The sequence below is a fragment of the Pristis pectinata genome, chromosome 9 (genome assembly GCF_009764475.1).
Source record: "Pristis pectinata isolate sPriPec2 chromosome 9, sPriPec2.1.pri, whole genome shotgun sequence".
Classification (NCBI taxonomy): Eukaryota; Metazoa; Chordata; class Chondrichthyes; order Rhinopristiformes; family Pristidae; genus Pristis; species Pristis pectinata.
In genome coordinates, this window is record NC_067413.1 from 86,985,332 (window position 1) to 87,013,323 (window position 27,992).

The window sequence follows — 27,992 nt, forward strand, 5'->3', positions numbered from 1 at the left end:
AAAGGTAATCTGTTCTTCCTCATCTTTCTCAGTCTACCTGCAACCTGGCCACAGCATCCTCCTCCAATACTTCTCCACTCTTGCTCATTTAGGTGGGGCCACACTCTGTTGATTCCTTTCTTATCCATCCAGTCATAGCCAGAGAATCACTTGCAATAGCTTTTCCTGCATCAGCATCATTTCCTCTGGTGTCTCTCGAGGATCTATCCAATGCCCTCCTTTTCAGCTCCATATGCTAAATTTTAGCAAAACTATCCAAACACAGCATCAGTTTTTACTTGTACCCTATAGACTCTCAGCCCTACCTCACCACCACCTCTCTTGACCCTTGTCTCCAAGTTACCAGATTGCTAGTCTGACATACAGTGCTGTATGTACAGAAATCCCATTCCCCCCTCAACTAAATTTGTGAAGCTCTGCCACTGTCTTTGGATAATCCCTTGGCATTGATCCCTGTGCCATCTCTCTGAAACTCTTTTCAGGCGTGATATCAAATTTGACTTTCAGATGAGTTTCAGACCACGTATCCACTCTAGACCAAGCTGTCAGTTATCTCCAAAACTCAAATTTACTGCTGAAGAGAAAGCAATGATAAGATAAGATCTTTATTAGTCACATGTACATAGAAACACACAGTGAAATGCACCTTTTGCATAGAGTGTTCTGGGGGCAGCCCACAAGCGTCGCCACACTTCCGGCGCCAACATAGCATGCCCACAACTTCCTAACCCATACATCTTTGGAATATGGGAGGAAACCGGAGCACATGGAGGAAACCCGAGGGTGCACAATATAGACAAGCTTGTTGATATGTAGCAATCCTACTACTCTTTGAAAATGGACTCAGAGCCTGGGATTGTCTGCAGCTGAGTACTGTGCTCCCATCAAGTGCCTAAGTCCTTGTTCCACACACCAACAATTAGGTGAATTACATGTAAGCACCAAACAACCTCTTAAATCTTTGCAGCTTCTGCGGTTATTGATACCAGCATATCCACTCCATCCAGAGGTAAAGGGCTGTACTTGGGACCAAGAAACGATCATGACTGACCTTGAACATCCACTATAATGAACATATTGCCCACCCTCCAGAACATGGACTTGTCAAGGAAACCTTATGGTCATAGGTGCTCTGACTTTTATTGAATGGTGAGAATCTCTGGTGAAAATTTGGTCTGCAACATTGGTATCCACCTAAAACTTGGATGGGGATTTTAACCATTGAAGTTCTGAGTCCTTCATCTCCTTAAAATTACTGCTTCGCCCTTGTCTCACCACATCTGATGCTGAAGACATCATCACATACCTATGACCGCCATCCTTGATTATTCCAACACACACACTACAGGAAGGATGTGGTAGCAACAGAGAGCGAGTGCAGAAAAGATTTAACAGGATGTTGCCTGGAATAGAGAGCTGTAGTTTTAAGGAGAGTTTGGATAGGTCGGCTTTATTCTTGCTGGAATGTAGGAGGTTGAGGGGTGGCCTTGTAGAGGTTTATAAAATTATGAGGGTTATCGATAGGATAGATAGAGACTTTTTCCCTAGGCAGGGGAGTCTGGAAGTAAAAAGTACAGGCTAAGGTGAAATGGGAGAAATCTAAAGAAGAAGGATAAGTTTTTAACACAGAGGGTAGTGGTTTCACACAAAGGAGATGGTGGAGGCAGATACAATTACAATGTTTAAAAGGCACTTGGATAGGTAAACAGGCCTGATGCAGGCAAATAGGATCAGCATAGCTCAACAATTGTCGGAGTGGGGGGGGGGGGGGGGTGGGGGGGGTGGTGCTGAAAAGACTGGTTCATATTCTGTACAGTTCTATAATTCCTGGCCTGCCTCTTACACTGCACCCTCGGGAAAGTTGAGATCAATTAAAATTCTGTTGTTCATATCCCAACTTTCATTTACACCCCCTTGACCCATCATGTACGATCTGTATGACCTGTACGATCGGTTTGTAAGACAAGTTTTTCACTGTACCTCGGTACAAGTGACAATAATAAACCAATACCAATGTTCATTACCTATATTAGCTACCAGTTAAACATCTTAGTTTTAAAATTCTCATTCTTTTTTCAAATCCCTCCATGGCCTCAACCTTCCATTTCTCTTTGACTTCCTCCATTCTAAAACTCTCAGAAATATCTGCCTTTTTCCAATCCTGGCCTCTCGATCATCCCTGATTTCAGCACTGACAGATGTGCCTTTAGCCACCCAAAACCTAGGTTCCATAATTCCTTTCCTAAACCCCTCCACATTTGTCCAGATTTAAAACACTCTTAAACAGCTACCTTTATGATCAAGTTTCTGATTATCTGTTCTAATTTGATTGAAAATGATCCCATGAAGTGGCTTGGTAAGTTCTACTTTTAAAGATAATATTTGTGGCAACATGTTGTAAATGGGACAACTTTAAAGGAGGTGGAGAAAGAGGGTGAGAAAGAGATTATTTGTTCACAGATGTAAGAGATTAACCAAAATCTTTATAAAACAGTAGTTTGGTCACATGGAGTACTGTGTCCTGTTTTAGAAGTCCTTTCCAGAGCATTTCAAGGAGAATATTTATAAGGATGAGGGATTCAGTAACAGGGATAAGTGATAGATTGAAGTATGTTCTCCTGTAAGCAGAAAAAGCTTAGAGGAATTATGATAGAAACGTTTAAAATTGTGTATAATATAGACATAAATACAAAGATGTTGCAAATAACAGAAACACCAGTTTCCAATTTCTTTGACCTGAAATGTTAACTCTGTTTCTCCTTTCACAGATGCTGCCTGACCTGCTGAATGTTTCCAGCATTTTCTGTTTTTATTTCAGATTTCCAACATCTGTAGTTTTTTAAAATTTTCATTTATCTGTTTTGTTATTTGGCCTTTCAAGACCTCTACATATCTAAAAGTATTTAGATCCAATTAAATACTTTGTATAGTAACTGTGGTAATGTAAAAAAGCCAAATAGTTTTCACCAAACAACCTCTCAAAAAAAGCACAGGAATAAAGACCATATACTTTTGTTGGTTGAGGAATAAACAATTTCTTTTTTTCTTTTCTATTTAATTACTCATGAGAACAGACTTGGGTTTCTTTTAACATCTTATCTGAAAGATGGCACAACAGTGTAGTGCACTCTCAGAATCGATCTAGTGTCAGGCTAGTATTGGGTGCTCATATCTCTGCTTGGAACTTCATCCCAAAATCTTCTGATTTGAGAAAATGTGCCACCAGCTGAGCCATTACTGACCTATTCCATCACAACAATTGGAATTTTAGTGCCAATTTGCTCTACGTGTTCTGCCAGATGTTTGTGCACATTTCTGGCACTAGTTTAGCTGCTTTCTACATTGACCGACTGACAGGCAACAATAAGGACCCTGGCGAAATGCAGGGCTTGGAGGAAAATTACTGCCATTCCACAAGGTGGCACTTTAGTAAATCATTTTAATCAGTTGGGGAAGTGTTGTGACATCCTTAAAGCTCTTTTGGACACCAAAACCCAGAGTTATGGCTTGGGCTTCCACTCGCTGTGATGGAATGGGTCATTAGCTATTACATGACAGTTGGATCCACTAACGCTGAGGTGATTACAGCCACCATCTTAGAAAGGAAGGGCTTCAGTTTCTATACAAAGGTTGGACATGGATTCCCCCATAACATTGCTTTTCACCAAATATTTTACTGTGCGTACCCATCAACATTCTGTAGTTTGGGTCAATGCAGTCCTGATCCTTACTCTGGAGCAGAGTTTCTGTGGACTCCAGTAATAGCCACAGACTCTGCTCCAGAGGGGAGAGTCGTAAGCACCAGGCAAGTACTTTGCAGGTTTGCTGCTGGCACTGTTAAAGCACCATCCACTACCACAAGACTGAAGGAAGTGTGGGAGTGAATGTCATGTAATATGTTTGGGGGATTTGCCTGCCTTGATTGAGCGCTTCACAGTGAGAAAGCTGTGAGCTGGAACTTTGGGTAGTAGTTAAGTGTGTCAAGGTTTGTGGGACCAATTGGAAGTTAGGTCTGAGCCTTGATTGAGATCATTAAGTGATTGGTGATGAGGTCAGGAAAGAAACAAAAGAGAAAGACAAAAGAGAGTACAGCATTAAGCGTGGTATGCATCTGGTGCAAGATGTAATTTGACAATGTCTCCATTCCTTAATCATACATGTGGTATTTGAAGTCCTGTTACCAGGTCATCGGAGCTGGACTCCTTACACTGCCCCCAGTCACTGCTACGTTTCCACTCCCACATCTGCGGCTATCTGGAGGGCTTTGAGCAGAAGATATCTCGAGTTTTCCTCTAATGTTGTACGAAAAATACGTGGTGGCTACTGCATATCTTCAGTCATAAGATTCAGCTAGCTTCAAAGACATCACCAGTTCCAGTGACACAGCACCTCTCATTTAAGTGGTGCAGGATTATCTCAAGCAGTGCTAACTAAATTGAATTAATGCTAACCACTCATTAAATAGGGCCTGTTTTGAAAGATTGCAAACTGTAATGCATTCTATTCAGTTATCCTCTTCAGCCTCTTGCAACCACTGGTAGTCTAAGCAACAGCCCTGCTGGTAAAATCATGCCAGATAAACTGTGTGCACCTGCACAGAAGCAAACGGACATGGGTTAATCTGGCATAATCACATTGCTATCTTATTTTGTCCCCACATCTTTTGTCACTTTCACTGGCTGAATTTTTATATTTTAACTGTTGGCTGTTGGATGCATTTGGAGAGGATGTTTTTAAAAAAGGTTCTGAACTTATTCTCAGAATTGACCAGAAGAATTGCTCACCAAGGTGATGGTGCTGGGATTGCTGATGAGTTGCCAACTCAGCTAAGTCAATAACAAGCAAGAGAAAAGAGCAGCAAAGGTATCAAGTAGCTACAAGAGAGTGGAGCAGGGAAGTGCACATCAAATTAATATTGGATAACAGACAGAAAATGAAGAATGGGAATAAAAGGATCTTTCTGTGGTTGGCAGGTTGTGACTAGTGGAGTACTGTAGGGATTGGTGCTTGTTCCTCAGCTACTCATAGTCTAAATCAATGAGTTGGCTGATGTGACCAAGTACAGTATCACATTTCCAAGTTTGCTGATGATACAAAGCTAGATGGGATTGTGAGTAGGGAGGAGATGAAAAGAAACTTCAAGGGGATATTTGTAAAGTTGATGTTCAAAGGGATCTGACATCCTTGTACACATGTGACTGAAAGCTAATGTGCAACTGCAGCAAGCATTCGTGAAGGCAAATGGTAAGTTGGTCTTTATCACAAGGCGATGACTACAGGAGTAAAGATGACTATAGGGCTTTTGTGAGACTGCACCTGGAGTATGGAGTATAGTTTTAGTCTCCTAACCTGAAAGTAGGAGTACAAGGGATACAAGGAAGAATTTGTTCATCCGGATGGTGGTTGGAGTTTAGAATGCACTGAGAGGGAGGTGGCAAAGGCTCTCGCAACATTTAAGAATTAGCTAGACCAGCACTTGAATTGCCAGGGCATAGAAGGGTATGGACTTAATGATCGACATGGACGAGGTGGGCTGAAGGGCACGTTTCGGTGCTGCCAGGATCCATGACTGTATAGAGAGAGGGCAATGAAAATTCACCGGCCAGGTTCCTGGGGTGACATGTTGAGACCAGGTCTGTATTCTCTACAGCATAGAAGAATGAGAGATGATCTCATTGAAACTTTTAAAGTTGTTACAAGTTGTATCGGGCTGGATGCAGGGAGGATGTTTCCCTTGGCTGGGTGGTCTAGAATCTCAGAATAAAGGTAGGCAGTTTAGGGTTGAAATGAGAAATTTCTTCATTCAGAGGGTGGTGAATCTTGGGAATTCTCGACTCTGGAGGACTGTGGAGGAATAGTCATTAATTCAAAACAGAGATCAATAGATTTACAGACATCAGGGAAACCAAGTGATAGATGGATGGTGCAGGAATGGAGCCAAGGTAAATCAGCCGTGATCTTGAATAGCAGGGCAGGCTCAAAGGCCCCAATTCTTACATTCTTATTTCCTCTTCTAAAATGCATTAGATCCACGACAAGGTAGCACGTGTGAACTCTTGTTGATGCAATCAGAGATGATATTATAGGCTCCGACAATGTGGGCATCATGTTGTTTAGGGAACTGATCTCTTATTCTATATTCAGATGCATCATTTTGATGCCATATTTGTTGGAGCCAGACTCCTTCAAACTCTTCACTTCTACTCTGGCTCACTGACAAACTGATCAGTGCAATAAGACAGGCTTGGGATGTAGTGACCAGTCCTTTAATGTAAGCTATAGGCCAGAGATCCTGACCAGTTCTTTGAGAGCAGGATAGGAGGCTCTCACCCTTGCTGAGATGCTTCATGGGCTAAGCAATCCTCCTGTTCCCTCCCTTTGAAGGTAAGGGCATGCAAACATTAATAATGCTGGTGTGCAACACATATTGGAAATAGCAATGCATCAGCCCTGCTACAGACACTAGGTTTTGACAGGCCCAGAGGACGAGACAACTGTGTACATCCTTACGGTTTTGTTACTATTAATTTGCTGTTGGAGACACAGCTCACCCACAGTACCAAGGAAAAGGCTACAGTAACAAAAGAGATAAGAGACTTCCTTTAGCAATTCTTGTCAGGCTGATTTATTTTCTTTGCTGCACCGTAGCTAGAAGCTCAGAGGAATAATTCATCTTACTGCAGATTGTGCCAGAAAACTATTGAGATCTTCCTTCCACTGGTAGAAAATAGCCCATCACTACATTTAACCTTCTCCACCACCTCTTAAGACTAACAGCGTGCCCTTGTAAATTATCCTCTTCTTGCCATTTCACTTCAAATTTGTATTGAGCTTATAACACGTGCAGGGTGCCTCTGATTGCTCTCTGCATAACACCCGTTGTGTGTCTGAAAGGGGGCTTACATCAATTTCTAAGCCAGGCCTGGGATGTCAGTGAACTTGTGGCACAAATCAGTACAAAGGGGTATGGCCATTACAGAAACATGGTTGCAGGGTGGAGATGAGTGGGAATTAAGTATCCAAGGGTATCAGGTAATATGGAAGGATAGGCGGGAAGGTAAGGGAAGTGGGGTAGTGTTCTTAATTAAGGATGAGATCAGGGTGATAGTGAGAGATGATATGAGATCCAAGGAGCAGAATGTTGAGTCCATCTGGGTAGAGATTAGGAACAGTAAAGAGAAGAAAATCACTGGTGGGAGTTGTCTATAAGCCACCAAATAATAACATTACAGTGGCACAGGCAATAAACCAAGAAATATTTGATGCATTTAAGAATGGAACGGCAGCTGTCATGGAGGACTTTAACTTCCACATAGATTGGGCGAATCAAGTTGGTTGAGGCAGTCTTGAGGAGGACTTCATAGAATGTATCTGTGATAGCTTTCTTGAACAGCATGTTAGTGAACCTACAAGGGAAAATGCTATCTTAGACCTGGTCCTGTGTAATGAGACAGGTAAAATTAACGATCTTGTAGTTAGGAATTTCTCATACAAATGGAGGGTGCAATAGTTCGATCTAAACCAGTGTATGATGCCTAAACAAGGGAGACTACAATGGGATGAGGGAGGAGTTGGCTAGTGTAGACTGGGAACACAGGCTATATGGTGGGACAGTTGAGGGACAGTGGAAGACTTTCAAAGAGATTTTTCACTGTGCTCAACAAAAGTATATTCCAGTTAAAAGCAAGGACAGTAAGGGTGGGGAGAGCCAGTCTTGCATAACTAAGGAAATAAAAGAAGGCATCAAGCTAAAAGCTCATGCATACAAAGTCACCGAGAGTAGTGGGAAACTGGAAGATCGGGAAAACTTTAAAAAGCAACAAAGAACCACTAAGCAAGCAATAAGGAAAAGGAAGATACTGTAGATTATGAAAGTTAATTAGCACAAAATATAAAAACAGATAATAAAAGCTTTTATAATTATATGAAGTGGAAAAGGGGGGCTAATTACATAGGTCCCTTGGAAGATGAGAAGGGGAAATTAATATTGGGTAATGTGGAAATGGCCGAGGCCTTGAATGACTATTTTGTGTTGATCTTCACGGTGGAGGACATGTCTAACATGCCAAAGAGAGATGTTAATGGATGCAGTGGGGGTGAGGTCCTCGATACAATCGCTGTCACTAAAGAGGTAGTGATGAACAAACTACTGGGCCTAAAGATAGACAAGTCCCCCGGTCTTGATGGGATGCATCCGAGCGTACTGAAAGAAATGGCGGAAGTTATAGTAGAGGCATTCGTGATAATTTACCAAAATTCTCTGGATTCTGGGGAGGTCCCAGCAGACTGGAAGACAGCGAATATCATGCTGTAGGCAAAAGGCAAGTAAATATAGGCCAGTTAGCTTAATGTCTGTAGTCAGGAAAATGCTTGAAGCTATCACTAAGGAAGAGATAGCGAGACATCTGGATAGAAGTGGTTCATCAGGCAGACACAGCATGGATTCAGGAAGGGCAGGTCCTGTCTGACAAACTTACTGGAGTTGAGGATATAATGAGCGCAGTGGATAGAGGGGAACAGGTAGATGTTGGATACTTGGATTTCCAGAGGTGTTCAATAAGGTGCCGTATAAAAGACTTATCCATAAGGATGCATGGAATTGGGGGTAATATATTAACATGGATAGAGGATTGGTTAACCAATAGAAGACAGATTTGGGATAAATGGGTGCTTCTCTGGTTGGCAATCAGTGGTATGCGGGGTGCCACAGGGGTCGTTGCTGGGCCCACAACTGTTCACGATATACATTAACAATTTGGAAGAGGGGAGCAAGTGTAATGTATCCACGTTTGCTGATGACGCTTAATTGAGTAGAAAAGCAAATTGTGCAGAGGATGTGGAGTCTGCAGAGAGATATAGATAGGTTAAGTGAGTGGGCAAGGGTCTGGCAGATGGAGTGCAATGTTGGTAAATGCGAGGTCATCCACTTTGGAAGGAAAAATAGATCAGATTATTATTTAAATGGTGAAAGATTGCAGCATGCTGTTGTGCAGAGGGACTTGGGAGCGCTTGTGCATGAATTGCAAAAGGCTGGTTTGCAGGTGCAACAGGTTATCAAGAAGGCAAATGGAATGTTGGCCTTCATTACTCGAGAGATTGAATTTAAGAGCAGGGAGGTTATGCTGCAACTGTACAGGGTACCGGTGAGGCCGCACCTGGAGTACTGTGTGCAGTTCTGGTCTCCTTACTTGAGGAAAGATGTACTGGCTTTGGAGGTGGTGCAGAGGAGCTTCACCAGCATGATTCTGGAGGTGAGGAGGGTTAGCCTATGAGGAGAGATTGAGTCGCCTGGGACTATATTCACTGGAATTCAGAAGAATGAGAGGAGGGGATCTTAGAGAAACGTATAAAATTATGAAAGGCAAAGATAAGATAGAGGCAGGAAGGTTGTTTCCACTGGTAGGCGAGACTAGAACTAGGGGACTTGGCCTCAAGATTTGGTGGAATAGATTTAGGATGGAAATGAGGAGAAAATGCTTTTCCCAGAGTAGTGAATCTGTGGAATTCTCTGCCCAGGGAAGCAGCAGAGGCTACCTCATTAAATATATTTAAGACACAGTGGATAGATTTTTGCATAGTAGGGGAATTAAGGGTTATGGGGAAAAGGTGGGTAGGTGGATTGGAGTCCACGGCCAGATCAGCCACGACCTTATTGAATCCTACTCCTATTATGTTCTTATGCAGTGACCAGCATTGTTACTGCAATACGTATTTAAGTGAACCAAAATTGTTAAAAGTTATATTCAAGGTATATTGTCCTTTAAAAGAAAAAAATATGGAGATAAATGCCACTGCTGCTGCCGATGATCGTAGACCTGATCATAACCTTTACTCTGGACTCTGTTATTAGCATGGAATGAAACCAGCAATCTCCATCAAGTTCCCAGTAGTTGTGGTCCACATCAGAAAACTGTCCAATCTAGCTCCATATTGATTATATTCTCACATGATATGAAGATGGATGATAGTTGAAGTTCAAAATTCTCCTTGTTGATGTAGAATGCTTGACATTGGAAGCAGTGGGAACTTCATAGGCCTCAAAGAACTCGGCTCACAAATATTACGTAGGCTCTGTGACCTGGAATTTCCATTTCTCAGCGCATTCACCTTCTATAGTGGATCTGTAGTCTCCAGCGAAAGTGATGTCAACAAATTGGTTGTGCAGCCGATCAAGTTGAAGAATTCGGACAGACAGCAAAACCAAGTAAAAAGCTAAGTTTATTTTCAATATTTTACATTGAGCAAAATAAAAGCGGGACATACACGGATTAACCTGGAAGCTGAGATATCATGTAAAACTTAAAATATAATAAAATAACTTTAAAATTCATGGAATTTTGGAATAACTATTCAGGCAATTAGACTCCATGTACAAAATTAGCTTTTTTGGGGCTAGAGATATAGTTCAGCAGTAATTATGTCTTAGACCAAGGTTAAAATCTCAGCTACACCTCATTCGACAAGACATAACATTTTCAATGGTTTTAACAGTAAGAATAGTGCAATAGCAGTTGTTTTATGTCATATCACTGAATGTGTTGATTGCCTTTGTGAAGACTTCAACAATGCACCCTGTGCAGAAGCAAACTATTTGCATGATTAACTGCACGCGTGGTTATCAGAAGTTACTATCAATTTCAAGGAACAATGATGCCTGATGCCAATAGCTTGGCCTTCATTACAGCCACAAAATCCAGCCCAATTAAAGAATTCCAAAATACTTTTAAAAAAATTCCTGCAGGTTAGGGATTTTGAACAGAATAAGACAGTAGAGTGTTTATGCCTTTTACCACTTTTATTTCACCATGAAGAAACATACATTCAACATTTATTACATTGCAGCAGAAAATCTGATTTAAATTTTGTACCCTACAGTGAGCTGTGTCTTCTTCTGTAAATTATAAATGCTTTATGATTTGAAAGCTTTCAATGGGGCTTGCTATTATTTAATGTTTAATTTAAGGCTTTGCTCTGAATCTGAAGTCTATGCAAAGTATTTATAAAGAATCAATGCCATCATAGTTAAAATGAGAGGTCACAGGTCATAAACAGAGAGAATCCTTCTAGAACAGACACATTCACTAGCATTAGACAACTGAGCAAACTAACTCAGTTTTAAAAGGAACACTGATGTCTCCTCCAAGAGAAGTCAAAAACTATGATCAATGGAGGTCTCCCTACTTGGCCGTTTGGTTCTAATGTAAAAGAATATGCTTATCTAACAAAACCAAATCATTCAAATATATATTTATATATATATTCCTTTAAAAAAATCTGTTAGGTGACATCAAATTATGCTGACAAAGCACAAGATGCAGCAAAACAACTTGTTCTAAACTGTTTAAGGTTATTCATGTTTTCACAGGCATTACCATTGTATATCAAGATTTCCAGTTACAAGCTTCAAGTTGCTTAGTATGATAATAGATATGGGTTTACACTGTCATTGGCACATCTACTGTAAGGTATGACATAATCCCTTGATACAATTAACATTTTTCACCTACTTTGGGGTGAAAATTGCTTGTTTATAAATGATACCAGGTACAATTAAAATGAATTACTGCCACGTCATTTATCTTACTACCTTGCTCAGCTATAGTTTGATTAAACTGTCAAAGGCAGGATCTCCTCTCCGTTTCTTTTAAAATATTGATGTCCCAATGTATCCTTTGCTGCTTCAACGTGCTGATAAAAGATAACTTAAGTGGTGTCAATGCCTTACTCTATGGGTATGAAAATGTTTTTTTTTAAATTCGTTTTGTGATAAAGATTTATTCTAGTCATGCAATATTCATCTGCTGTTTGGATATGATGGAATGAAAGGTTTTTGTCAATGTTCTTATTTAACGAGAGGGTCCTCATACAACGTGCTCCAGTACGCTTGGTGTGAAAGGTCATTAGTGGATGGATTCATGACAAATGAAGTCATGTGTATGACTCCATTAAGATTCCAAAATCATTCCTAATGATGTGTATGCATGACTTCTTTTGTGAAGATGTGGTTACTCCTGAGAAGGAAAATAAACATACATTAATTACTCCATTTAATATTTCATATTTACAGACATATCAAAATACCAGCTATTGCAATATTTGAAATGTTTTTAAATTACATTTTTATTACAGAGATGTTAAAAGTACAGTTCCTAAAATAGACTGCAAAACCCATCTTGTGTTTACAGCTTCAGATAATAGAACACATTGCAAAGACGAGACTAGAACTGAACGTGCGGCTGAGGCATCTCATTTTAGAGAGAAACAGAAAATGCAAATTCTTAAGTCCATAACAGCAAAATGCAGTGTTCAATTGTTAGGCAGCCACATAATTCAAACAGAAAACTTAGTTTGGAGAAAAAAAGCAAAAGGTTGCAATTTAAATTTTAAAAAGACACAAAGTTAGATATTTATGCAATGATAATATTTTACATTATTGGATTATAAAAATACAATCCAACATATGATATTACGGTGTGATGAGCTTTTAGGTGAACAGTACATTGAATCTTGACGTGGTTTTAAAAATATCACTGTTTCACACTATCTGGCCAGATTTTTCTCAGGATAGTGCTATATTTATTAGCTAATTTGGCAGTACAACGTACTTAGTTATGAATATTACTTGTCAGACCATTATACATCTGATCCTCCGAATTACTTAGAGAACTTAACAGAATCCACCACAGCAAGATCAGCGATGATTCCAGAAGCAGCACAATCAAAGGCCAAAGTACTAATGCCATAATGTTAACTGATGTGGATTCTCAAGATAGGATACCAGAGCAGATTAATTATTTGAGTGCTCAAATAATTAAAGTGCACGTGATTAGAGAAAGTTGACTGATCAAGTTCTGCAGTAAACTGCAGGAATTCTCTCAGGGAAAAAAAGACCACTCTTAACTCATTTGAAAACTCCCACTCCATTAGCATGAACAAATCATTAACTTAAAACAAATATAATTTTTGTCAAAATTTTGGATGTCAAAAAGGTAAAACATTCTATTTTTGGTTTACCAGGGTTTTGAACTTACAGCTCTGCTGTACAAAACTTGAATAACCAACATTAAATTAATTTAACATTCAATAAGCCATTTTTTCTCCAGTTTGTTAATATTTTCCAATTTAAATAATTTCCATATATTGATTTATTTTTTAAAAAAATCCTGTATTTTAATTACTGATACTAGGAGCATTTCCAAAGGAAAAGTACAGTCAAGGGACAGGGGCTTAATATGGTTTACTTCCTGTCAATAAAATGAAATGGTTATGGGATAAACATGACATGATTTAGCGCATGCAAAAGCACAATAGGAAGAGCCACACACACCGGTGAAATCACAGAGGACGGGAATCACTATTTCTTCAAATAACCAGAAGCAGCCACAGAAATCACTCTTTAACCCATAGTTTTCAGTACATGGTGTTTCTAAGTCAATGACCTCCCTTCCAACTCTTCATGCTATTGCTAACAGAACAAATCTTTGAATAATTATCCTGTTTAACTTGTGAATTACTTGTATGCTCCCTCATCCTCAAGTTGAGGGCAATGTGGCAAATAGTAAATTTTGTTCAGGATGACAATTTTAATGCAGTTGATTACTACATGCAACTTAAATTTATCAACACCACACCTCACCACCCCCCATCTCCACCCCCCCAGTTCCTCGTTTCAGAACTTCTCAAAAACAAAACTCCTTGCATTGTTTACCTATGGTATTTGGTTTAAAAGTCTTATGGAATTCATTAACTCTCATTCGGTCACTTGTTTAAATGTTCTTGGTGCTAGATTTTGCCTTTATAATTTAGCCAGTAGTCCTGTCTAATGTACAAGTGATGTTACTGACTTGTTTCACTGTTAAGAACTGGATAAACATCAAACGATTTTAATTTTCTTGCACTTTCTGGCCACAGTTTTATCATTAACCATTATAATAGAGGACACTCTTTAGATCAGATCTCTATCTATATTGGAAAATAAAACACAGAATGAGAAGATCCCTCTATCAACCACAGCCTAATCATGTGTGCTATCACATCCCAAACATGTAACATCTTAAAAGGGACATCCTGTGACAACAATTCTTGATTACCAACAGTAATTATGTAAGGGACACCACAGATTGGATGTCAATTTAGCTCTAGTGTAGATTTGGTCTAATGAACATTTTTTGCATTTTTCAATGTAATATTTTCAATATCTTAAACCAGATCAATTAGATAAATATGTAAACATTATATCCCATTAATCAAATGTGTTAGTAAACATTCCAAAGCACTTGCCTATGGGTTATAGAGTTAAAAGCCGCAAATTAAAATCAGAGCTAGGCGGAGAATGCTACAATACTGCACAGCAGGCGGATGCTGTATGCTCTTACCTGTGGTCAATCATCTCCATCTTCCGGTGTGATCTCTGTCTCTTTGTGTACCACTACTTTTTTCACAGACATATCAGGGTGTTGCTCTTTGGCCTCTTTAATTGCCTGAGCCAGGGCCTAACCCAAAGGAAGCCCCCGAGGTGTAAAAAAACAGTAGGTGGGACATGCATGATCAGAAGCAGGATGGAGAATTATGACTTTTTTCCTCAATTACTTTACTGATGGAAATGATTAAAAGAAAATCTTAAGATTTTTTTTTACAGGAAGGAGCAGTATGTCATACATTTATATGATAAATGTACATATTTTAAATTTGATTTCATCCCTCTTGTGGGTGTGTATTTTGTTTCAGTTTGGTACTAATACAGGGCAGGGGACTGTTCAACCGATTGGTTTCACCATCTTCTGTGCTGAGTGTGGCTCACCAAGAGAGCCTTGTGGTCTCTGTGACAAAACTCTGTCCTGGAAGTAGCATTAATTCAGCAAAGATGGAGATGCCTTTGTCCCCAACCCCCCAAACTAAAGTTAACATACATGAATTGATTGAAAAGTGAATTCTGGAAGCTGCTTCTTTATCCTGTTTAATCTTTTCAGTCACACATTCCTATTAAATGACTTACAGCTCCTTTAACTTGAAATGCGATTGACAAGTTAAATTTCATCACATGCAGATTTTAAACTCCTTTTGGCTAGTAGTGTTTCCAAACACTAAATATGTGTTTTAAATATACAAGCTATTTTACATCAACAAATTTTGAATATGTCCATGGTTAACATACCTGATCATGGTCAATGTCAGCATCTCCTGTGATAACAATTCGCTTCTCAATGCGTGTTTCTGAAACTCCTCCTTTCACGATCTTTGAACAGGAAGTTGATTACAGTTAGTCACTTCAAGTTTAGATAAACTCTCAATTACAATGGTTGACCAAGTATTCTAATCTCCCTCTCGTGAATGGAATGTCCAGAAGAACACAGAGTACTGCATGTAGGCTGCAATCTAATTAATGCATTGTGCCAATTCTTCATCACTTCAAAGCCAAAAGTAAAACCAAAGATCTCATTTGTCACCTGCACCATTCTACTTTTCCAAAGATCTTTGCACCTGCTTGACTCAATTTCTCTAGCTCTCAATCGATCAAGTCTTCACAATTTGGATTTGCTTACTCAGCTAACATATTTAACCTTGACTACTTTTTCTTCATTTACAATGATTTGTTAATTTGATTTTAGCAAATGTCAAAGTCATTCTTCATATACCCAAATTATTTGTATAAAATATATCATGAAAGCATAAGAATTCCCAGAACAAAACTGCAAGTAACATCACTATCCATATCCTATCAAATGGAAACAAACATCCACTAAACCTGAATCTTTGACTGTTCTTCAGATTTTTCCATCCAACTATGTTTTCTTTCATCTTGAGTTGTAATCTCTGAAGTATTCCCTTATGAAATACATTAGAACATCTATATTTAAACATGTACTATATGTCTCCTTCATCAATATTCTCTAATTTTCTTCAAAAATTCAAATTATCAAGGACAACTGGCACTTGTTCCAATTCATGATTGGCCTCGCTGTTCTAGATGTCCAGTGATAGTCTTTTATAATAGAGTGTGGCCTGAAATTTCCTCAGTATCCTTTCCCTATACTGAACAGGAATACAATACTTACCAACCTCCAATCCCTTGGCAAAAGTCATGTTTCAAAACATCAATGCCTCTGCTATCTGATTCCCAAATCTCTTCAATAGATATATACCCTCAGACTTGGTTACTTTACCACTGACAGTTTCTATCATTATTCTTTAAGTATAGACAGTTTTGGCCAGTGCTGCCCCTTCTTCACAGCAGCTCCTTGGATTAGATTTTAAAGCAGTCAACTGCAGCCCAAATGTCAGACTTCTGAAGTTTCTGCCCACTTTCCAATGCAGCATCAGTACTCAAAGGCACTCAAGAAACCAGGAGCAGGAGTAGGACACCCAGCCCTTTGAGGCTGCTCCACTATTCAATATTTACATGATTGATCTGCCCCAGACCTCAATTCCTCATCTGTGCCAGTTCCCCACACCTGACTTCCCCAATCTTTCAAAAAAATTCTCTCTTTAAATACCTCTGGGCTAGAGAATTCCAGGAGATGCACTGCCCTCTGCAAGAAGAAATTCCTAAGCATCTCAGCTTTAAAGGACTGCTCCCTTATCTTGTAACTATGTCTCCTTTTTTTTTTCCAATCTTTTTATTAGTTTTCAAATTAATACACATTAATATACAACATCAATGTTTGTACATGTAATACAAAGAGATCTCTATGTCTCCTCCTTTGAGATTTGCCAATGAGGGGGAACATCTCAATGTTTACCCTGTTGTGCCCTCTTAGGATCTTGTGTTTCAGTAAGACGCACTTCATTCATCTAAACGCCAAACTGCTTAAATCACACACGACAGCACCACCCTTTCATCTGAGGAATTAGCTTGGTGAATCTCTTCTAGACATCCTCCATTGCTGGTAAATCCTTTCTTAAATTAGTGGACCAAAGTCATGAACATCACTTCAAACTTGGCCTCACCCTATACAATACTTCCCTATTTTTAAACTCCAACCCTCCAGAAATAAAGCCAATGTGCTATTTGCCTTCCTAGCTAGTTGCTGCACCTACTAATTTTTTGTGATACATGTACAAGAACACTTAGCTCTCTCAATACTTCACTCATATGCAATCTCGCACCTTTTAAGTCTGCCTTTTGATTTCTCTCATCCAAGTGCATGACCACACATGTTCACAGTAAACTCCATTTGCCAAGTTTTCACCCATTGAGTTAATCTATCTATGTTTTCACTGCAACATGTCCCCCCCACCTATCTCAGTATCAACAACAAATCGGGATACCTTACACTTGGCTCCCTCCTCCAGATTATTAATTATAAATAGAAAATTGTTGCAGTCCCCTTAGGGGAAATAAATCTTACTTTACTTTTTGCAGGGTTAAGGCTCATACATTTCCAAACTGTGAGCTGCTTCTGCATATCTGAACACTTTCAGCTCATTAGAAAAATGGTAATGCAGCCTATTCACATGAACCAAGGACTTCCTTTTTCCCAGTTCGGCTAGTGGATTCTGCTAATTGCTTAGTTAGATTAGTAGACCTAGTTCAGTAGGAGGCAATTGGAATAGTTTAACAACCACTACTACAGTAAACCATATTGAACTTCTGCAAGCTTGTAGGTAACCTGCAGATTGTGCACGCTTTTGGGCACTTCATTTCTACGAAGAATATAAATGAAGAAGTGCCACTGAAAATGTTATCAAGAGTGAAATGGTTGCAATAATGATAAACATCTTTCAAAGTTACGGCTTTTTCTAGCTTTCACAGTTCAGGAATTTTCTAGAGAATGCCAAGATTATGAATGGTCATTGCTACTGGTTGATGGTTACATAAACTGTAAAATAATCTCAAAATAAGTGAAAGTTCAAAAATATTTCTTTACAGCTGTTAACACACAGAACCTCTGGTTCCAATTGGCTGTTGAAAGAGAATCCACAAGTTGTTTAAAAAGAGGACTAGATTGCTTCTTTTCAAAGAGGAACATTAAAGCAAATAGAGACTGGCCAGATTGGTGAGATTAGTTTTGAGTCAAATGGAGGAAAAAAAATTGATACTTTTAATGATACTGTATATCTGGCAAGGACCAATGAACTGAATGGAATCCTAAAAAGCTCTATAAAGTATATTAAGTGCAGAAGTGTAACTAGGGAGAGAGTAGATCCCCTTAAATATTGATGTAGTAATCTATATGTGGATCCATAGGAGATGGGTGAGGTCTTAAATAAATACTTGTCTGAATTTACTGTGTAGAAGGACATAGACACTGCTAAGTTCAGGGAAGAGAACAGTGATATCCTGAAGCATACCAACATTACAAAGTAGGAGATGTTGGCACACGGGTAGCGCATAAAGATGGATAAATCCGTGAGCCCGATCAGGCGTATCCTAGGACAGTGTGGGAAGCAAGGAAGGAGATTGCCGGGGTCCTGACAAAGATTTTTCCAGAATGAGATAGCAAATTCGATAGAAAATTGGCTTGGTGATAGGAGGTAGAGGGTGGTAGTGGAGGGTTGCTTTTCAGATCAGAGGCCTGTGACCAGTTGTGTGCTGCAGATTTGAGTACTGGGTCCCTTATTGTTCATCATATATATTAATGGTTTGGATGAGAACGTAGGTGGCATGATTCGTAGGTTTGCAGATGACACCAACATCGGTGGCATAGTGGAGAGTGAAGAAGGTTGTCTAAGTTTACCTAGATCAACTGGGAAAGTGGACAAGGGAATGGCTAATGGAATTTAACTCAGACTAGCGCAAAATGATACATTTTGGGAAGTTAAACCAGGTCAGGACATACACAGTGAGTGGTAGGGCCCTGGGGAGTGTTATTGGACAGCAAAACCTTGCGGTACAAGTATATAGTTCCCTGAAAGTGGCGACACAGATAGAGTGTTGAATAAGGCATATGGTATGCTTGCCTTCATTGGCTGAGGCAGTGCAACATCATGTTACAGTTGTACAATCCGTTGGTGAGACCGCATTTGTCATATTGTGCGTAGTTCTGGTTGCATGTTATAGGAAGGATGTGATTAAGCTCGAGAGAGTGCAGAAAAGATTCACAGGAATGTTGCCTGGACTGGAGGTCTTGAGTTATAAGGAGTAAATGGATAGGCTGGGGCTTTTTCCCTGCAGTGAGGGAGGCAGAGGGGTGACCTTAGAGAAGTATAAAATTATGAGGGGCATGGACGGGGTAGACAATCTCAGATTTAAGGTAAGGGAGAGACTTAAAGGGGATTTAAAAGGGCAAGGTTTTCACACAGAGGGTGGTAAGTAGAGAAAAAGGACTGCAGATGCTAGAATCCAGATGAAAAGCACGATGATGCTGGAGGAACTCAGCAGGCCAGGCAGCATCCGTGGAGAAAAGCAGGTGGTCAATGTTTCGGGTCAGGACCCTTCCTCAGGACTGAAGATAGGAAAAGGGGAAGCCCAATATATAGGAGGGAAAAGCAGAGCAGTGATAGGTGGACAAAAGAGGGGAGGCGGGGTGGGCACAAGGTGGTGATAGGTAGATGCAGGTAACAAATAGTGATAGGCAGGTGCGAGGTTATGGAACAAGCTGCCAGAGGAGGTGGTGGAGGCAGGTGAATTACAGCATTTAAAAGACATTTAGACAGGTACGTGAGTAGGAAAGGTTTAGAGGGATTTGGGCCAAACCCAGGCAAACAGGATTAGCTTAGATAGACACCTTGGTCGGCATGGCCTGTTTCTCTGATGTATTACTTTAGGAATGATATGGTTGAATATGTGGAATTGTTACCTGTAAAACTGCCCTGTAATTCATCCTTTCTTAGCCAAACTCCCAAAGGAATTTAAAACTCAAGGAGTATACCTTCTGGGTGCAACAAATAACCTCAAACTTTATGATACACTCACCTACCAAAGGCACCACACCTCAAATTATTGTAACACTATCCTGATCCATACTGTGAGGCATGCACCATTGGTGCACAGCTTACTGATATGTTGTTTCATCAAGTTCCAGTTTCTCAGTACTTTGATACTATTTGCTAGAATCCCAAGCTGCAGAGGACCTTTCCTAGTAAAGCATGAATGCTTAAAGCACGTCTGTTTTGATATCCCAACGATGATCCATGGACCATGTATGCTGGTGATGGGAGATCACTAAAGTCTGCCTCAGGGTCTGGTTGATGACAGCAACTACAATTTTTAGTTCCCTGATGAGAGGGGTTCATGCACATACCGACATCCTTTTTTTATTATAGTACTTAAAGTTTTAAGTTCCCCAAAATAGCGTAATGTGAAAAACAAGACAGAAGTTTAAAAAAACTCAAACACTCAGCAAATTGAAGAGAATTAAAATCTGACCAGTTAAGGTTAGACAGTCCATCTATGGGATCTATTTTGTATCCAAGCAGCAAGTTTAAAATCTATCCCAAATTGATTGCTCCACATCCATAATGAAAATTACCTTGGTGATGTGTGTAGTGGTTGTGGTACTCGAAGTTTCTGAGGTGATCGTCTGAGCACTCATTAGAACTCCTGGGTCACTGTCAGCATTTGAGTCCAACTGACAAAGAGAAAGAAAAGAAACTTGCTGACATTTTGTTAAACTTCACCAGTATTACAACTAATAGAAGTTGCGTCAGGCAAGGTGATTTTTCTGTTGCACTTCTCTGAATAAATCTCTGGATCTTGGACAAAGGTCTTGCATAATAACATCTATAAGTATTTAGTAATTAATAAAAATAAAGAGATCTTGTTAAAGGTAAGCAGTTGTCATGAATTGCTTAGAGTAACATCTGCTTCATTTCAATGTAAATGATATCCTGGTAGTTAAGCAAGCAAAGGGATTCTGTCTGAACTAAACTGCAATCAGCTTAAAAGGCTTCAGGTATCTGTATATTCATGTTAGAATTTGTCAGTTTTACATTATTTAAACTAACAAATAATGGGTACTTTTTTTTGCCAAAATCGACAAGTGTTTATCAATGCTAGCCTTCCAGTATGCAAGTATGTAAAGCACATTGTTATGCCTTTCAGTCATTTACCTCTCAGTATCAAAATCTAAAAGTTCCTGCTGTAGACTTTTACAGTCCTAGGGAACTTAACCACTTTTACACCATCACAGACAATTTTCATTTGTTTCAACCCTATTGGGCTTGTTTTGCTGCCTTCTTTCAGTACTCTCCCAAGAGCTCCATGGCCCATACTCATGTTTCTGAAATCTATTTAGACTCTATGGCTCCACAACACATTTATTACCACAAGACACGTCTCTCCAGTGAAAGGATCATGGTGACTACAACCTACGTGCTGGTTGCACTGTAGCCTTATCGCCCTTACACCTCGCACCCCCAATCTAATCCTCTACTACATACAGCCTTCTAGCCTTTAAGTCCCAGTCAAAAAGTTCCTTGGATCCATACAGTATCAGTGCATTTCAATTATAACAAATGCTCGTATGCTCTAGGCTATACAGGTTCTGAAAACAATGTATTAATTATTAATAAAACTTCTTCCAAATCAGTGGTCTATTTTCAAATTTCAACTGTGTAAGCATTGAATGGACAACTCAAAAAGAAATAAAGGCAGTTGCACAAGAAGTAGCTTTGACACTATGAACAAGATTTAAATATTTTTGATTATTGCCTATAAAGTGCAACGATGAACTGCACAGAAACCCACTCAGCAAATCTGTTACCTTTGCTGATTCATAGGTGATTGTTTTAGTCTCAGTGTGAACCACTGGTACATCCTTGGTGCAAATTTCTTTCCCGTCCTCCTTACTCATGCTCTCAAAGCTGACAGTTTCAGTTTTAACAACAGGTGGCTAAATACAAAAGGACAAAAATTGAGAGAAAATAGTTATGACAATTTTCATTCTTACCATTAGCAAACTGATGCCTTTACACTACTAAGCATGCCACATCAGTTTTGAAATTATTGCAAATGATGATGTTTCTTCCTCTTTGGGAGGATGACTCCAATATAGATGACATTTAAACCTGGCAAATTACATTTCCCAATATTTCCATGTGTATTTTGCAATTAATGTTAGGTGTCGGAGTCCATATGTAACAGAGACCTGGTATGTTAGTATACGACTTGTATAGTTTAAAGAAAAATTTTTTAAAAAATCATTTAATCATATCCTGACATGTCCAGCTGTTTATGGTTAGGAATTAAGGATATCTTTCCACTTCAAAAAATAAGCTTCTAGTACAAATTTGAAGTAACCTTGATTTTACAGCCCATAGGACTAGAAATACAAATTGTCACCTTGCTATTTCACATAGTGACCAGCTGGGGGCCTTCTCTCACTGGAAGATGCCCAACAATAAGTTAAATTCCTATTAGTTTTTGTCTGGAAGTCATGTACCCAGATTAAGCTTCAAACTCCTCCAGAAATATTTTGGAACCCTCAAATCAGAAAATGTATTCTCTTGCCAGACATCGACAAATCCTTCCCCCCCTTGATACTGCTCAACCTGCTGAGTTCCTTCAGAAGATTGATTGATTGTTTCTCTTTTGTATTGTTTAGGTACTTTTTTTCCTGAATAATGTTTTCCAGACCAGATGCCTTATTTCAAACCATATTGATTTTAAAAACAGAATGTTAACTACTAGAAACCAATTAAGTTATAACACTGCAAGGGTTCCAGTTATTGTTGTGCCAGTAGAGGGTAAAATGTGGTAAAGATTACGTAGTATGCAGGAAACAGGACTGTGATATATGGTCTACTGTTATTTTAACATCAGTAAGTCTTGTATTCCTCAAGTGGCCAAAAATACTAAAGGGGCAAGAAGTCTCTATTTGCATTTCTGAAAATATTCTGCATATAATGCTTAAGGACAGAAATCTGCATTTTATATAATACATACACCAGCAATCTTAAACTGGTTTCCTTCTTGCACAAAGTGCAGGCAATCTACTTTCAGCGCCTCATCTCTCCCATAGCCAGGCACTGGATTCTCAATGTCTATGATGATTGAAATTAATACTCATTTGTGGGCTGCAATTTTAGTGATACAATTTGTCCAAGGTACAACTATAAAGTTATAATCACAGATGCTGTCTCAAAAAGAGATGAAAAGTAGTGTGTATAAAACAGATGACCAAGTTTAACTTCCTTTAGACTTGTTTTAATTCAAGAATAACTTAGATATTAGCAATTGTTGAAGAGAGGTTTAATAAATGTGGTCAAAATTCATTTATTAAATAATTGGAAACTTAAAAGTTTTCATAATCAAAGATCAGGAAATAGTTGGGTCTTATTAGAATTCCTTAATTCAGGAAGGAAGTTTAAATTTCAGTTAGTTGAAAGGAGGTTCTCAGTCATTTGCAATAATCTAATTTGATGATAGCAAAAAGAGGTTAGCAAAATTAAATTAGAAACAGAAAGCACCAAGGCTTCAGCATAAGACAGACCCAGAGCATCGCAGGTACGCAGAAGCCATATATCAAGCTGCAGCTTACTGCCAATGTTGCTTCAAAATCAATGTGATTAGATGGCATAGCAGGTGAGTAATTTTATCCAATCAAAGGATTGGCTGCCTGCCTAATTTTGAAGTCAAAGGAAACTAAATTGAGCTCCCATCAGTTTCTACCAGCCGTGTTCGATTAAAAATTACTTCCTACGTTTCTAAATTTCAAACAACCTGATGAGCAGAATGAAACATCAGGTGTGGGTAAAAAGTGATATAAATCACATGATTCAATAGCAATACTCAAAGCAGGTGATGTGTGAAGACTTCTTGCTGTGATTTTGCTTCTAAGCTAATATACATTGCAGATGTTGATGGTGGTGAATGAGGAAACTAATGGATTAATCAAGATGACTATAAGAGTTGGTAAGGAGGTGAGGGGAACCAGTTACCTCGAACTGAGGTTGTTCTTCAGATTTTTCTGAAGGTTTGCCTGCCATTTCAGGTTGCTCCTCCCACCCTTGAGCAGAAGGCGGTGCTTCTACAACTTCAGCTACCGGTTGATCCACTTTGGGACTTGCCGCCTCCCTCTGGTCCTCTTTGGTCTCCATAGTCACCATGCAACTCAGAGCCCCTGCATCACCAGAGGAGTGAGCTTTGCTCGCCTCTGTTAAAGTGTCCCTCTCAACTCCTGCCAGCTTAGCGCACAGAGCGGAAGCATCCTCGCTTGCATGCACATTCATCACATGCTTCTTTTCCATCACCATTGTTTCCTGCATAGTCTTCATGGTCTTCTCCTGCTTGTGGATTTCATGTTGCGCCACTTTGGAACACTCGTCCAAATTCATGTCAGGTTTCTAGAGAGATTAAAAACTCATGTGAAAATGTGTACAAAACAATACTGAATAGCTACTACGGTGACGTATTCTGAGTTAGGACAAAGGCACAGCCATCTCCATCGGCTTGAAACTCTATAATTCACATCATGTCCATTTTAAAATCTAATGTGAAAAAGTATATTTATGAAAGACAGTTTTTTGTTGTCTAAATGTTCAGTCTATACAAGTATAATAAAAACTAAAATCAGAAAGCAGTAAGATTTCAATATGCAAGGCATAAATTGATGTAGTAAATTGGTCCATAGCATGCTTTTGGTGCAGAATACATATAAAATAAAGTCGCCTGTAATCATGAAAATGTTCAGGCAGTTTTTCTGCTTTAGTCAATTATTTTTCTCTACTGTATTGTTTTCATGTTTCTGTCACACACATATGTAATAAGACACACATTGCCTTAATCATTATCTAGTCACAAAGAGCTTTCAAAGCAGCGGCTGATCTGAGTGATGCAAACTTTGTGCATCATAGAACAGGCTATCAGCATGGATACAAAACAGAAGGCAGTACTGGCAACATCTCTTCCTGAAATTGATCTGCAAAAGGAAGAATTTCAAAATGTCCAAGCCATGGCATAATGACATTTTTTTAATTAATAGAAGCAATGAAAACTAAATGGAAAGATTTGCGTATCATCCAGTGATGTGCAATTCAACAATTCTAATGGCTTTTCTCACATGCACCCTGCGTACAACCACCTTTTGATCTGCTGCACTCAGAGACATTCTACTGGAAGGCCATCAATCTGAAACTTTAATGTTGTTTTTACCCCTCACAAATGCTACCTGAGCAGCTGGATATTTTGGCCATTTTCTGTCATTTCAGATTTCCAGCATCTGAACGTTTTTGCATGTAATCATGTCTTTCACTGCATGCAGATCTTATTCCCTTATACAACCTGTGTCACACTTGCAGCAGGAGCACTCAGTATCAGTATTGTTGGGCACTTTGAATTTGATCTGATTAATAAACTATGGTCATAGCTTTGACAAAGTTTTTTTTGAGTTATTCGTGGCATGTGGACACTTAACCCCCCATCTTAACTACCCTTAATAAGGTGACGGTGAACCACCTTTTGACCTGCTGCAATCCATGTACTGAAGGGACACCCACAGTGCAGCTTGCAGATGGTTGGCACTGCAGCTGTAATGCCAAGAGTGATTGTGAAGGGTGCTGGAAGGGATGCCAATCAAATGGGCTGCTTTGTCCATTTTGGTCTAGAGCTTCTTGGATGTCATTAGAGCTGTACCCACACTTCAGAGTTGTTCCTTGTAGATAATGGAAAGAGTTTGAGAGTCGGGGGGGGGGGGGGGGGGGGGAACCCCTCATCACAAGGTACCTCATCTCTGATCTGATCTATCTGATCTTGCAGGTGTGGCATTAATGTGGCTCTTCCTGTTAAGTTTCTGGTTAGTGGCAACAACTACCAGGTTCCCATTTTCCTTCCACCTCCTACAACCAAGGATGTCAATGGCGATGAGTCTGCCAATGATTGTATCACTTGTAGTACATGAATATTATGCCATTACTTAGCCCCAGTCTGAAAGTTGTCCAACTTCTGCTGCTTTGCTATGTGAAATCTTGCAAATGGAATTGAAATCTGTAAACATCAGCAAACATTCCTGCTTCTACCATAACAGGGAAGGAAATTTGCTGATGACACCACTGAAGTTGGATGGACCCAGGGACAATGCCTGAAGGAATTCCTGGAGCTATCTCCCAGGGTTTGCCTCTAACAACCTTTTATACTGGACATATTTCCAGATAGTGAAACATTTTTACTGATTCCCTTTGACTTCAATTTTGCTAGGGTTTTTAAATACCGCAGTTGCTTAAAAGTTGTCTTAATGTCAGTGGTAGTAATTCTCACTCTACATCAGGAATACAACACTTTTGTTTACATTTGAACAAAAAACTGAGGTCAGAAATCAATTTATTTTGGAGAAACCTAAAATATGCAATGGTTGAGCAGGCTATTGGTAAGAACAGCCATATAATGCTGTTATATAGCATGAAAGCAGGCCCTGCGGCCCAATTTGTCCATGCTGACCAAGTTGCCTATCTGAGCTAGACCCATTTGGCCCGTATCCCTCCAAACCGTTCCTATTCATATACCTGTCCAAATGTCTTTTAAAGACGTTGTACCCACCTCTACCACATCCTTCTGCAGCTTGTTACATATTCCTAGCACCCTGTGTGGGAAAAATTGCCCCTCAGGTCCCCTTTAAATCTTTCCCCTCTCACGTTACATCAATGCCCCCTAGTTTCAGACTCCCCTACACTGGGAAAAACATTGTGACCATCCACCTGTATAAGGTCACCCCTCACCCTCCTACCCTCTCGGGAGAAAAGCCCCAGCCTATCCAGTCTTTCCTGATAACACAAACCCTCCAGTCCCAGTAATGTCCTTGTGAATCTTTTCTGCAGCCTTTCCAGTTTAACAACATCCTTCCTATGGTAGGGCAACCAGAACTGCACACAATACTCCAATGTTACGTCAACTTGCAGCTGCACTGAAAGAGCTTGGTGAGAGGTGCAGCTGGTTTTGGACCATGATGTTATTGAGGCCTTTGCTGGATCCAACAGGTCAAAAGGTGGCTCTGCCTTTTGTAAAATTTCATATGGTGAGTTGAATTGACTGAAAAATGGGCTTTATTAATGGTGGGGACCTCATGAGGAAACATGAAGGTGATAGCAAAAAGTTTCAGGTTTGTCTTTTGCATTCATTTTCTGGGCTCTGCCATCTTTGAAAATGTAATTGAGGGGGTCTTTCATGCTGTTAATTTTTTCATTTGCTCAGCTGGATGTGGTTGAACTGCAGAACTTTGATTTGATTCATGGTGATGGGATTACATAGCTCTGTCCAGAGCATGCTGCATTGCAGTTTTGCTTGGAACCTTTCCAAGGTTGTACTTCACCTCAGTCAAAGGCATTCCTAGAGCTGCTCCTAACATGGTCCACTGCATCCCTAAGTGAACAGGGCTCAATCCTCTGACTTGGGGGCAATGGTAAAAGAAGGGATATAATCAAGATAACCTATGGTACTTCAAGACGGCCAGCTTGAGTATTAGATCTATTCCGAATTTATCTAATTTACTACTTCTGACAGGGTGATGGAAGAATTTCAGACTTTGGTTGTATTTTCCCCCCACGACAGAAACATATATGCCAGTTAATTGCTTGTTTACTTAAATGGGGCCTCTCTCCGTATTTTGACACATCCTGAGAGATTAGCGAGGAGAGCTTTGAAAATACAATTTAGCATGGTGATACCAAACAACAAAAGAGCGGGCATCCTCAGTGCTACAGGTTTGGTGGTGGTGGTGGTGGTGCGGGGCTTGTGTTCTTAGAAAATGATCCATATTGCAATTTCCTGTAATGTGAAGCAGCATCCTCTACATATGTACCAAGAAATGCAAGTTGAAAAAAATTGAGTCTATTTATTTTTCCTGATAATTTCCATGAGAGCAAATTTCTATTACCCGAACAGCCGTAATGTGGGTATTGCCGTACACACTCAGCTTGCCTGGTCAGAATTTACTGAACCACTCTCAAAATGCCTTTGCTAATCTCATCCTTATTTCAAGTGATATTTATCATGGGTGAGCACCACTTTATTTGGTGAGGAAAGATGGGAAGTGACAATCATCAGGAAGCATCCATAACAATATTCTAATTCATGTCATGAAACTTCACGGAGTCAGTGTTGTGGATTTCCAGGGACAGTT

At 39.6% G+C, this 27,992-nt stretch overlaps 1 protein-coding gene across 12 annotated transcripts in view; it reads right to left on the reverse strand.

Annotated features, from left to right (window-relative positions):
* Positions 1-10,228: 10,228 nt before the first annotated feature.
* Positions 10,229-27,992, reverse strand: part of LOC127574060 (band 4.1-like protein 3) — a 134,660-nt gene continuing 116,896 nt past the window's right edge. For 7 of the 12 annotated variants that reach the window (XM_052022680.1, XM_052022681.1, XM_052022678.1 and 4 more), the window contains 6 exons: positions 23,821-24,225; positions 21,645-21,773; positions 20,412-20,510; positions 15,155-15,235; positions 14,376-14,492; positions 10,229-12,011 (listed from right to left, as the gene is read on the reverse strand). In XM_052022680.1, the coding sequence (XP_051878640.1) occupies positions 14,382-14,492; positions 15,155-15,235; positions 20,412-20,510; positions 21,645-21,773; positions 23,821-24,225 (825 nt within the window). In that variant the 3' untranslated portion in view covers positions 10,229-12,011; positions 14,376-14,381. The remainder of the gene's footprint in view (positions 12,012-14,375; positions 14,493-15,154; positions 15,236-20,411; positions 20,511-21,644; positions 21,774-23,820; positions 24,226-27,992) is intronic. The other 5 variants (XM_052022676.1, XM_052022682.1, XM_052022683.1 and 2 more) reach the window with 5 other exon arrangements.